Source organism: Marmota marmota, unplaced genomic scaffold, assembly GCF_001458135.2.
Source record: "Marmota marmota marmota unplaced genomic scaffold, marMar, whole genome shotgun sequence".
Classification (NCBI taxonomy): Eukaryota; Metazoa; Chordata; class Mammalia; order Rodentia; family Sciuridae; genus Marmota; species Marmota marmota.
Genome location: NW_026000057.1, coordinates 36,095,597 through 36,107,776, shown reverse-complemented (window position 1 = coordinate 36,107,776; position 12,180 = coordinate 36,095,597). Strand labels below are relative to the sequence as shown.

The following is a 12,180-nucleotide window of genomic DNA, read 5'->3' as shown; positions in this document are numbered from 1 at the left end:
TAAATATTATTTTTGTTTAAAATCACAGCTGAAATGAAAACTCTTTGGAATGTGGATGTGAAGTGCACATAATAAGTATAAATATAAAGTATACAGCTTTTCCTTTTTGCTACCATCCCAGATATATAAAGTCTTCACTAGTGATCTGGGTACGTTTTCTATGAGTCATTCAATTCAACAAATATCAATGAGTGTTTACTGTGCGTTTGACACTTATGACAACAGTAACAAGGGATAAATAAGACACATCATTTGAGAGCTCATAATTAGATTAAAACCTATAAACTTTGAAGGTAAATACTGAGAGCTGTGTGATTTAAAATTAAGTTTAATTCTACTGCGGCCTTTATGGAACTTTAAGTGGTACTCAAGGTTTAGGTATTCAGCTTAAGGATGGCAGACTAAATATATGCTTAAATCTTCTGCCTCATCAAACTCTTTCATTCGGTGTTTTTTTTTTTTTTTGCTTTTTTTTAACTGGGGATTGAATCTAGGGGTGCTTAACTACTGAGCCACATCCCCAGCTCTTTTTTAAAATATATTTTATTTAGAGACGGGGTTTTACTGAGTTGCTAAATGCCTCAATATGTTGCCTTAGCTGGCTTTGAACTCACGCTCCTCCTGTTTCAGCCTCCCTAGCCTCTGGGATTACAGGCATGTGCCACTGTGCCCGGCTTCTTTCATTTCGTTTTTAAAGGCTCTCTTTATCTATAGTTCTGATCTCAAGTGTTCAAGAACATTTTTTTCTCTTTATTAAAAAAGCAGACTCTACAGAAAGACTGTTATCTTCTTGTCTTCTACTTGTGAATCTATTTAAAAAATAATACAAGTTTAATTTCTAATGAAAGTGAAATATAATAACTAACATTAATGAAATATTTTATACTTTATATAATCCTCATCACTACCTATAGGGTATGTACAATTAATATTCCAATTTTACCAATGTAAAAAGGCAAGCTTAATGTGGTGAAGTAATGTACTCAAGTTTTGTAGCCATTTGGTAATGGAAGGCTCGATTGTTATTCAACACATAATTTTTGGAGGTATATTAGTCAAGATGCCATTCCCAGAAAAATCCAGAGGCAAACTAATAATAAGAACAATAAGGAAACAATTAAAATATAATATGTGTATCTTTTAAAAATGTGCCAGGTACTATGGGAACATCAAGGTGGCTGTCTGAAGTTACTATGGAAGGAAGAATTGTTAGGGGATGTTTCTCAGTAGAGACAATAAACTAGCTGAATCATGATACATACGTAAGAATTATATAGGTAGGTGAAAGGCTAATGCAGATCTTTCCCCAGGGGTATCTTGATCTCTTAATAAAATAATACTTCTTGTCATGGAATACCTCTAGATAGCCAAGTACATAAGGGACTCAAATGGAACAATGCTTAAGATCATACTAGAATGTACTGATCCCTAGACACATGAAATATTTATTAAATATTAAGCAACACTTTTTAAAATGTCATTTTGCCAGTAATTGTTCTTTAGTGGAGATAACTACAAATCCATAAAACCTCTGGAGATAAATGGCAGTACCTGATAAAATCAGTTTCAGATGTGGAAATTACCTCCCTGGAAGAAAAGATAAAAATAACAAGAATTTCTTTGCTCATTTTATTTAGGGAAGAAAATTATTTCAAAGCTTGGATATTTCTGAAAGACTAAAATTTTTGCTTACTTTGGGTAAGTGTCATGCAATTGATTACCTTTCCACTATACATATAATCTTTAGTAACTTATGCATCATGAACAAAGTGCAAATCATGCACATTGAAGATGTGTTCTTTTGAAATAGTGAAATGTCTCACTTCTCCAAGTTTTTAATGATCAGAGCTAAGCATTAACAGGAGAGCTTAAGAAATGCCTTCTGAAATGTTATAACAGAGCTCATTAAGGAATTTCATGATATAGCCAAATAAGCTAACTTACAAAAGCAAACTATGTGAATATAAAATTATACCTCTCTGTAGCAATTTAACTTCAGACAATGTTTTTTAACTTTTGGATTGTCTTTTGGTTTGACTGATGTATCAATAACAATTCAGGAAGAAAGTTTAGTTTTCCTTATAACATGCTCATATTTTTTATGTATTTGAAATTCATATTAACAAAAATTTTTTATAATCTACTTAAGAATTGAATAAATTAAATATGGATGTTAGTAAAGGAGAGAATAATATTGATAAAACATTTTATGTAAAAGCAACAGATTGTATTCAACTTAAGAGTTTACAAATAAGAATAGTTATAGAAAAGTGATAATAAATCTTGATAATGAAGTATAAATAAAATTACATGAAATTTTATCAGATTCACCACATTTAATTACAAAGATTGATAATATAGCTATGAAGAAATATTAGAGATTACTAAATGTGGTTTACAGACTAAGCTTATACTTTAAATCCCCAGAGAAATGTGTATATATTCTCTAAATTATATATAATAAAAAAGAAATTAGTCTAAAATCATGAAAAACAGTCTTATTAAAAGACTGTTATTAAATAACAGTCTTATTTTTACCTTTCTTAAATAACAGCTTTATCTCTACTTAATTGCTATCTTTCTGTACCTATGATTAATAATATTTAGTATTTGAGGTATTTTTTTATCAAAACATATAAGGAAAATTAACAAAGTCATATTTTTTTTAGGATTCCCAAGTGCCAAAACTGTTACTATGTGACTTAAAATATTTGTTGTCTGATTAGTCTTATTTATTTAAGTACTGGGGATTGAACCCAGAAGCAGTGAACTACATCCCCAGTCCTTTTTTTTTTTTTTTTTGAGACAGGCAGGCCTTGAACTTTTGATCTTGCTGCAGCCGCCTCAGTTTCTGGATTATAGGCATGTGCCACCGTGCCTGGCTAGTCTGATAGATTTTTAAAAGCAGAATTTCTTCATATAGTGTTTTCTGTTTTATAGACTGTGTAGATGACACTGTAATAGTTCTGGCTGAAGAGCATGGTTGTCTGGACATCATAAAGGTTTGTCATTAATCAGTTTTTTATTCTGTTTGTACTTATTTAGCAGAGTATGAGAGATTGGATAATTTATAAAGAACAAAAATTTATTTTATCACTATTTTGGAGGCTAGAAAGCACAAGATCAGGTTGCTATCAGACTTAGTTCTCTAGTGAGGTCTGCATCTATAGAAGGGAAGAGTGGTGGATCCTCACAAAGTACAACAGCAAGCTAGGCGAATGCTAGGTGAAGCCTCTTATATAAAGACCTTTATCCCAACCCCAAGAAGAGGAGCCCTTGTGACTTAATTATCTCTTAAAGGTCCAACCCTCTTAATGCCATTAACTTTTCCATTAAGGTTCAATACCTGAATTTTGGAGGGAATACAGTTAAATCATAGCAATCTATTAATGAAAAGTTGTTTTGCATAGTTGAGATCCAGTAGCAAATTATTCTGAAACTGTTATTTCTCTTTATTTCAGAGAGTGATATATTAAAATAAATTTATATAAAGTACAGATAAAGACTTAATTAAGACCTTCTGGAGAAGCTAACATTTGAGTAAAATATATTTCTGAAATGGATCATTACAAATTATTATTTTCTGTCTTTCTTTACCAGGAACTTCCTGAAAATGTGACAAATCTTTTAAAGAAGTGCCTCACTTTCCATCCTTCTACGAGGTTGATATTGTTAAGACTTTGAAAATATACTCATCCTAAACATATAAGCATCTGATTTTTTCTCTTATTATAATACTAATAAATTACATATAGATATTTAAATATATAGGGCATGTACATGATTAATATTAGTATCATGAATGCAAGTGATATAAGGCTTTAATTTTTTATTAATAAAAGAAAAAATTATTAAAGTTAAATCATGACATATACCAAAAGAAGTTACGAGTTCATTTCATAGCCTTCAAGTAAAAAATCTCTTTGAATTATTGATATTGCTAGACCCAATCATAATATGAGGGAAATGAGAACATACTTTATTGGTAGTATGTATTATATTAATGAGCTTGGATAAGTGTTGAGGTAAGCTAATAATTGCTAATATAAAATGATTTCTTGGAAATTTGGTTAATTTTCATTTGAAGATGTCAAAGACTTACAGCTTTTCCTAAACTCGTCCTACAATATTTCAAAATAATGTGTATAATTTATTTTTAAAAAACAATCTTATCAAGACAGAAATGGTGTTAAAAGCATAGTTTGGGGATAAAATGCTACATGAACCTAAAAAGGTAGAAAGCAAATTTAAAAGATATTATTTTACATATTTATTTAATTAAGATATTCAGTAAAGCAGGTTCATGCTAGTAAGGCTAAAAGTTTAAAAATTAGATCATGAGGTATAGAAAGTACATCAAAACCTTAAAAATGAAGGATTTATGGTTATTTGATTGTTATTTAAAAATATACATCTAGATTCTGCAAAGACCTCTGTTATTTTCTGTGCTAATGAGACATTTAAGACTTGAGTATCTCCTTGAATGTGTGCCATATTCCTAGGAAGTTTTTTATGACTTTCACTCATGCTCTGTATTTTAAATTGTGTTTCTCAAGGCCAACCCCAGATGAATTAATGAAGGATAAAGTGTTCAGTGAAGTGTCACTGTTGTACACCCCGTTTATCAAACCTGCCAGTCTGTTTTCATCTTCTCTGAGATGTGCTGATTTAACTCTGCCTGAGGATATCAGTCAGTTGTGTAAAGGTAATAATAAATAAAATATAGACAGTCATATAAGACTTATTTCTAAAGGAAGTCCCCTTATTCTCCTTTCAGATTTCATTTTATTAGCAATATATTTTTACATTAGTAGGATTTTCATGGATAATTATTTGGGAATTAAGTAATGGTTCTAAATGTGTTAAAAATACAACTGACCCCAAATTTTAATCCTTTAAATTATGTATGTTCCATGTAACTTATTATAAATTATGTCTAAAAATCATGTTATTGATAGGAAGTTGTTCATACCATTATATTTTGCATTTGAAGAGAATATCAGCTTTTAGGTTTTCATTCTTTTAATCCTTTTATCATTGATCAATTGAATGATTAAGTGATTTAATAGCACTGAGAGACTGAACCCTGAGGTACTCTACCTCTGAGCTATATCCTCAGTCCTTTTTATCTATTTTTATTTTGAGACAGGGTTTAGATAAGTTACCCAAGCTTGTCAGGTACTTGAAATCCTCCTGCCTCAGCCTCTTGAATAGCTAGGATTATAGGTTTTCATTCTTGTGTAATGACTACAACTCACAGAATATGTGTTTTAGTGACAACAGTAAATTACTTTAATACTGAGAAGTTATCATGACACAAGTCATGGCAGAATATATTTATTAAACATTCATTCAATATTTATTGAGTTCCTACTATTTACCACACACTTTACATGTCAAATGTGAAGGCAGGCAGGCATAAACAAAGGTCAATATGAACATAGAACAACAGAAATAGTAGAAGGAGAAACTAATTCTGTCTGGGACATCAAGAAAGACTCCTTAGAAACATCTAGTGCCTTGAAACATGAGATGAGACAGCTTTTGTTAGTTTATGTATCAAATGCTTTTATCTGCTTTTACTACTTTCTTGATATAGAGGGTAAAATTTCCAATTCTATTGCTCTAATATAAAGGATAAATATTCCAGATTTTCATTTTTTTCTAGTTTCTCTTGATCTAAGAAGTAGGCTTATGAACTAAAGTTGTGTAATGGGATTCATAGAGAAGTCTCCTTGGTTTGACAGTTTCTCCTAGGAAAAATTTCTTGACAAGAAATATACTACAACAGCAGTTCACCTTCCGTTTTGAGTGCAGAAAATGTGTTTAGGATTTTGACAGACTTTAGCTGGGTGCAGTGGCGCACGCCTGTGGCCCAGGAGGCTGAGGCAGGAGGATTGTGATTTCAGAAGCCAGCCTCACCAAACTCAAGGCGCTAAGCAACTCAATGAAACTCTGTCTCTAAATAATATCCAAAATAGGGCAGGGGAGGTGGCTCAGTGGTTGAGTGCCCCTGAGATCAATCTCCGGTACCCAAAAACAAAAAGACAAAGTTTAGGTCCTGAGATTTATTTAGCATAAACCACTTTTAGTAAGATATTATTTTCACTAAGAGCATTCAAATTATTATAAAAACTGAATTTGAATTTGCCAATCTGGCATACCCCTCTGTGGGAGAAGGAATACCCAACTCCATCCCATTCTAGCCATCATTTTCTATCTGAAGGCAGGAAGCACTCATGGTAATCAATGTCCAGAGGCATAGACTCCATCATAGAACCATACAACACTTTGCCTCTTCCTGGCCATGCTATCACACACAGCACTAGAGCTTGCTGGAGTTGGGTATTTCCCAAATCCCAAGTCAATTAGGCTCTAGCTAAGCTTCTTCTGAGCACAGGCCCTATTTATAAGAGTGCTCTGACATGTTTCAAAATGGTTTCATGTTCTCCTCCCCATGCCAGTAGCATAAGAGCATTTGTATCCAATATTTACTGTGAGAAACTAATGAAACTCCTATAAGTAGAACTCACAGAAATATGGGATCCTTCTATGAATGGGTTCCCCTGAAGATTTTAACTTTCAGACTTTTACAACACTGAGTACCCAACAATTCATTAGTTACAGTTCAGATCTTCCTGCCCTAGCACTGGTTCCTAGGGTGTTTACCACTCATGAGTCTCTGCTTCAGTGAATTGTGACTCTTCATATTCTCCTATTTATCTCTGTAGTATTGGGGGTTGTCATTTGTCCTGTGTCCTTACCTCTTTTGTATATCTGAAAGAAATCATTGATTTTCTTTATTATGCTTAGCTTTTTAATTGTTAGGTGGAATGGCAACTTCCCAGCTCCTAGCATGCATGTAAAACTAGTAACCAGACATCTGTTCTTCAGTTTGTTTTTTTTTTTTACTGTGTCTAAATAGAAGCTATGTTGACATTTAACAAAACAAATTGTACTTGCTAATTTGTTTTTATTCACCATTAATAGATATAAACACTGATTACCTGGCAGAGAGATCTATTGAAGAAGTTTATTACCTTTGGTGTTTGGCTGGAGGTGACTTGGAGAAAGAGCTTGTTAATAAGGAAATCATTCGATCCAAACCACCTATCTGCACACTTCCCAAGTAAGGAAAGAAAACTTCTCTTGGAAATGGAAAAAACAAACAAACAAAATCTGGTAATAACCCCCAAAATAGTTTGGCTAATTTTTTTTTCCTTTTGTAAACATTCCAACTAAATGATTATACAGAAAATTGGAAGTCAATCCCTTGTTTGATTGATCAGAGTGTGTGTGTGTGAGTGTGTGTGTGTGTTTTTATCTTGAGACGCATCTCACTGAGTTGCTTAGCTCCTCCTATTTGCAGAGGCTGGCTTTGAACTCAAGATCCTCCTTCTCAGCCTCCACGGAGGCACTGGGATTAAAGGCATTCATCTCACTGTGCCCAGCTGATCAGAGTTTCTAATTGCAAAGATTTTGTCAATATTTTTACTGTGTTTAAATATTATTATTATTATTTTTGGAGGAGGATACCAGGGATTGAACTCAGGAATACTCAACCACAAAGCCACATCCCCGGCCCTATTATGTATTTTATTTAGAGACAGATCTCACTGAGTTGCTTGGCAACTTGCTTTTGCTGAGGCTGGCTTTGAACTCATGATCCTCCTGCCCCAAGATGCTCGGGTTACAGGCGTGCACCACCATGCCCAGCTTAAAGATTATTTTTGATAAATAATTTGCTTTATGATCCATTTGAATAGCATCAGAATAATATTTCCAAAACAGAATTTCCTCTAAACTCTACCTGAGAAAATTCAAATTCTTTGATTGTTGTTTTTTGTTAAATTTTTTCTTTTTAAGACCATTTATTAAGAACTTTAGTTTTAAGTTAGTGTTGTGGAACATTGTGCAATAATTGATATTAATGAAAAGTGTATGTCAGAAAGTAATAGTCAAAGTAGTTAACAAACTGGACTAGTATATACTATTATAGAAAACTGTGTCCTTTTTCTAAATACACTTATAAGGTTAAGCTCTGTGGCTTCACTTTCTGTGCTTACAGTTTAGAAAAATCTGAAATACACTGAATTATTAATTAGATCGGAAGTTAAATAAGTATTCCTAAGGGCCAAAATTGTCATTACTGTACATTACTATTCCTATTTATTCAGGAAACTATGAACATGAATTTCTTTTCTTTTGATACTAGGGATTGGACCATGGATGCTCTACCCCCAGCCTTTTTTTTATTTTTATTTTGAGACAGGGTCTCCCTAAGTTGTTGAGGTTGGTCTTGAACTTATGATCCTCCAACCTGAACCTCTCTAGTCACAGGGATTACAGGCATGAACCCAGAGTGAACATGAGTTTTTTGAGCTTCTATCCATGGTTTAAAATTTTAATTTTAGATTATAGAACAGGTTTGCTTATTGCAGATAAGTTTTGAAACCATCTGCTCTTCCCTTTTTTTTCTTGGCTTTTTTATTTTGATAAATTATTTGGATAGACCACTAGGTTTCCACTTTTTTTTCCTTTAAAACTGATTTTTAGATGTATTTACTTCAATTATACCACTCATCCATTGAATTAAGTAAAAAACAGGAATGAAGATGATGGAAATACTAGGAAGAAATGATTTGAAAGATATATAGATTCTTATTTATTTATTTTTGTATGTCAGGGATTGATCCAAGAATGCTTAACCACTGAGCCACATCCCCTGCTCTTTTTTTTTTTTTTTTCTTATTTTGGGACAGGGCCTTGCTAGTTGCTGAGACTGTCCTCAAACTGGCGATCCTCTTATCTCAGCCTCCTAAGTCCATGGAATTATAATCATGAGCCACCATGTCTGGCATATAGTAATTCATTGAAATTTTAATATTAATTTTTTTTTTAGTTTTCGGCAGACACAACATCTTTGTTTGTATGTGGTGCTGAGGATCGAACCCGGGCCGCAAGCATGCCAGGCGAGCCGCTACTGCTTGAGCCACATCCCCTCATTGAAATTTGAAACAATCAATTGTTAGTCAATATTCTTTCCCCTGAGAATTGAGAATGTGTTTTTTCTTTTTCCCTTTATCGTTTTTCACCTATATAAACTTCAGGAACATCTTTGTGTAGTGTCAGGATAGTAAGTTTAGCATTGAAACTACATGAACAGTTGTAAATGATAACCTTGTATTCCTAAAATGCATTTATTTTGTGTATGTAGGAGGGTAGTAATAGGGATTGAATCCAGAGACAGTTTAACAATGTGCTACTTCCTCAGCTCTTTTTATTTTATTTTGTTTGCTAAATTGCCAAGACTGCCTTCAACCTTGTGATCATCCTGCCTCAGCCTCCTAAGTAGCTGGAATTACTGGCAATTGCCACTGCATCCAACTGTGCAATGCTTTATATATAAATACTGTGTTCATATCAACTCAAGAGATATCTAAAAATAGGACTTGTTTGGAGAAGTCTCAACTACCAGTTATACCTTCTAAAATTTATTTCTTGATGAAGGGATTATTACTTTGAAAAATTTTATGTTCTAGAAAAAACAATAAAATGGATTTTATATGCTAATTATAATTTTTTTAAAAATCTCTTTTAGTTTTCTCTTTGAAGATGGTGAAAGCTTTGGACAAGGACGAGATAGAAGCTCCCTATTAGATGATACTACTGTTACATTGTCTTTATGCCAGCTAAGAAACGTAAGAAAAATACTTTGCCAAATTTACTTCAGGTATTTTTAAAAATACCTTTAAAGATGCACATGAAGCTTTGTACCCCTCCCAGATTTCATAAAATATGTGAGAATTTCTGTAAGATATATGCCACAGAGTGCAATTTCTAGAAAATAGAATCTGTATAATTTTAGCTTTATTATATATTGTGTGATTCTTCACAAAAATGATTGTTCATCTTTTCATCATCGTTGGATAAATGTTCTCATTTCTCCACTTAGGGTTATTACTTTTTAAAAAATCTTGTTTTTGTTAATCTAGTGTTATAAATGATATTTTTCAGTGATACTAATCCTAATCTTCTAATTTTTGGTGCATTTGTCAGCCTATTCATATTTTTAGCTGTTCATATATACTAGTTCATATCTTTTATCACTATTTCTGAATAATTTCTTATTGATTTGAGGGCTTCTAAAAACTACATCCAGATGTGGTGTCTTTGTTGGCTATGTGTCATCTTCTAATCTTTCGTTTTTCTTTTAATTGGACTTTTAGTGAATAGAATTTGAAATTTTTATCAACATCTTTATTTCTAATTAAATATATTTTATTTGATATATTGTGCTTGTTGTAACCTATTTAAATTTGTATCAAGTTATAAATATTTTTTGTAATATTTTTCTGTATTGTTTCTAAAATATTTAAATAATTTTTATCATATTTAGTTCTTTAATCTACCTGGAATTTATATCTAAAGTACTTGTGACAAAGATGTCCAATTGCATTTTTTGTTCATAAGAAATAATCCCTTGTCTCATTACCATATGTTAAATAGATTATTTTCTCCTGTTTTGATCTGTAATTCCATCTTTTTGGAATATGCATGGATATGTGTCTGAGTATTTCTACTCTGCTTTGTAGGCCTGTTTGTTTAACCTTAGCCAGTTTTACAGTGCATATACAGATTCTTCATAGTAATTCCTTGAAATTTTAAACAAATTCCATCAATTGGAAGAGCCTCAATTTATTATCTTAAAATGGGATAGGAGCTCTTTAACATCTTGCTCTACTATTGATTTCTATTATCATCTTACAGAGTTTCGTTAAAATATGTATAGGATTTCGATTGCAATTACATTGAATTTATAGGTTTATTTGTAGGAAATTGATATTTGTAAAATATGGAGTCCTATTTTTTGAACATTCCATAGGTATGATATTTATTACAGTTCTTATAAATTTTCTTTATACTGTCTATATTCATTATCAGATGCATTCTTACTGCCACTATCATAAATAGAATGTATTTATATGTATTATTTTTTCTAACTTTTATTATGAAAATTTTTAGAGAAGAGTTGAAAAAATTTTGCAGTAAACAACTTAGTACATAGATTAGGGGTTGGTATGATGTCTTGGTCAAATCAAGTCACACCTATTATTTACCTATTATTTAGAGCTGTTTTGCTCTACATTGACAGAGTTAAGTGGTTGCAACAGAGATCACATGACCCAAAAAGCTAAAAATATTTATTATATGTCCCAACAATTAAATATTTTGCTATATTCTAACATAGAGTCTATAATTAACATTTTGCTTTATTATGTATGTCTCTACCCCTCTAGCCATTTGTCCAATCATCTTACTTTTTGTTCTTTATTACTGCAATTTAACATATACAGTAACTGGAGTTAAAGTTTGCATTTGATTCTTTTTAAAAAATATTTCTTAGTTGTAGATGGACACAATATCTTTATTTTTATTTATTTTTATGTGGTGCTGAGGATTAAACCCAGGGCCTCACACATGCAAGGCAAACACTGTACCACTGAGCTAAAACCCCAGCCCATGCTTTTGATTCTTTTCAAGGTAAAATTTGTGTATGGTAAATGCCTGGCCTTTAGAAAAAAAAGATGTAAAAAATTTTAGTTATTTTGTTTCTCTAGATATTGTTTATCAGAATGAAGACATTCCTTTAATTTTAGTTTGCTGAGAATTTTTATCAAGAATGGATGTTGGATTTTGTCAAATGCTTTCATGCATGTTTTGACAAAGTTTTAAGATTTTTTCTTTAACCTGTGGATATGATGATTTATATTAGTTGATTTATGCATATTGAACCAGCCTTGTAAGCTTGAAATGAAATTTACTTGGATTATGGTATATAATTATTTTTATACATTATTTAGAGTCAAATGCTAGTATTTTATTGAGAATTTTTGCTTCTGTGCTAACAAGAACTATTGGCCTGCAGTTTTCCTTTTTTTGTAATGTGATTGTCTGTTTTTAGGATAATTCTGCCCTCAGAGAATAAAGAAGTATTTCCTCTGCTTATGTACTCCAAGAGATGATTATAATTTTTTTCTTAAACATTTGTATTCCCGACCAGCAGAAGAGGAGCAGCTGCCTGCTGAGAGGCAGAGCCGCCCCCTCCCCCTGTGCTGGCAAGGTAGAGGGAACTGTGACCATCCACAGAGCAGGCCCAGCGGCCTGCTGAGAGGCAGA

The 12,180-nt window shown here is 32.2% G+C and overlaps 1 protein-coding gene across 7 annotated transcripts in view; it reads left to right on the top strand.

Annotated features, from left to right (window-relative positions):
• Tbck (TBC1 domain containing kinase) overlaps positions 1-12,180 on the top strand; it is a 242,881-nt gene that overhangs the window by 58,297 nt on the left and 172,404 nt on the right. For all 7 annotated transcript variants that reach the window (XM_048813694.1, XM_048813691.1, XM_015484618.2 and 4 more), the window contains 6 exons: positions 1,638-1,698; positions 2,941-3,002; positions 3,601-3,662; positions 4,557-4,705; positions 6,991-7,129; positions 9,602-9,701. In XM_048813694.1, coding sequence (XP_048669651.1) covers positions 1,638-1,698; positions 2,941-3,002; positions 3,601-3,662; positions 4,557-4,705; positions 6,991-7,129; positions 9,602-9,701 — 573 coding nt within the window. The remainder of the gene's footprint in view (positions 1-1,637; positions 1,699-2,940; positions 3,003-3,600; positions 3,663-4,556; positions 4,706-6,990; positions 7,130-9,601; positions 9,702-12,180) is intronic.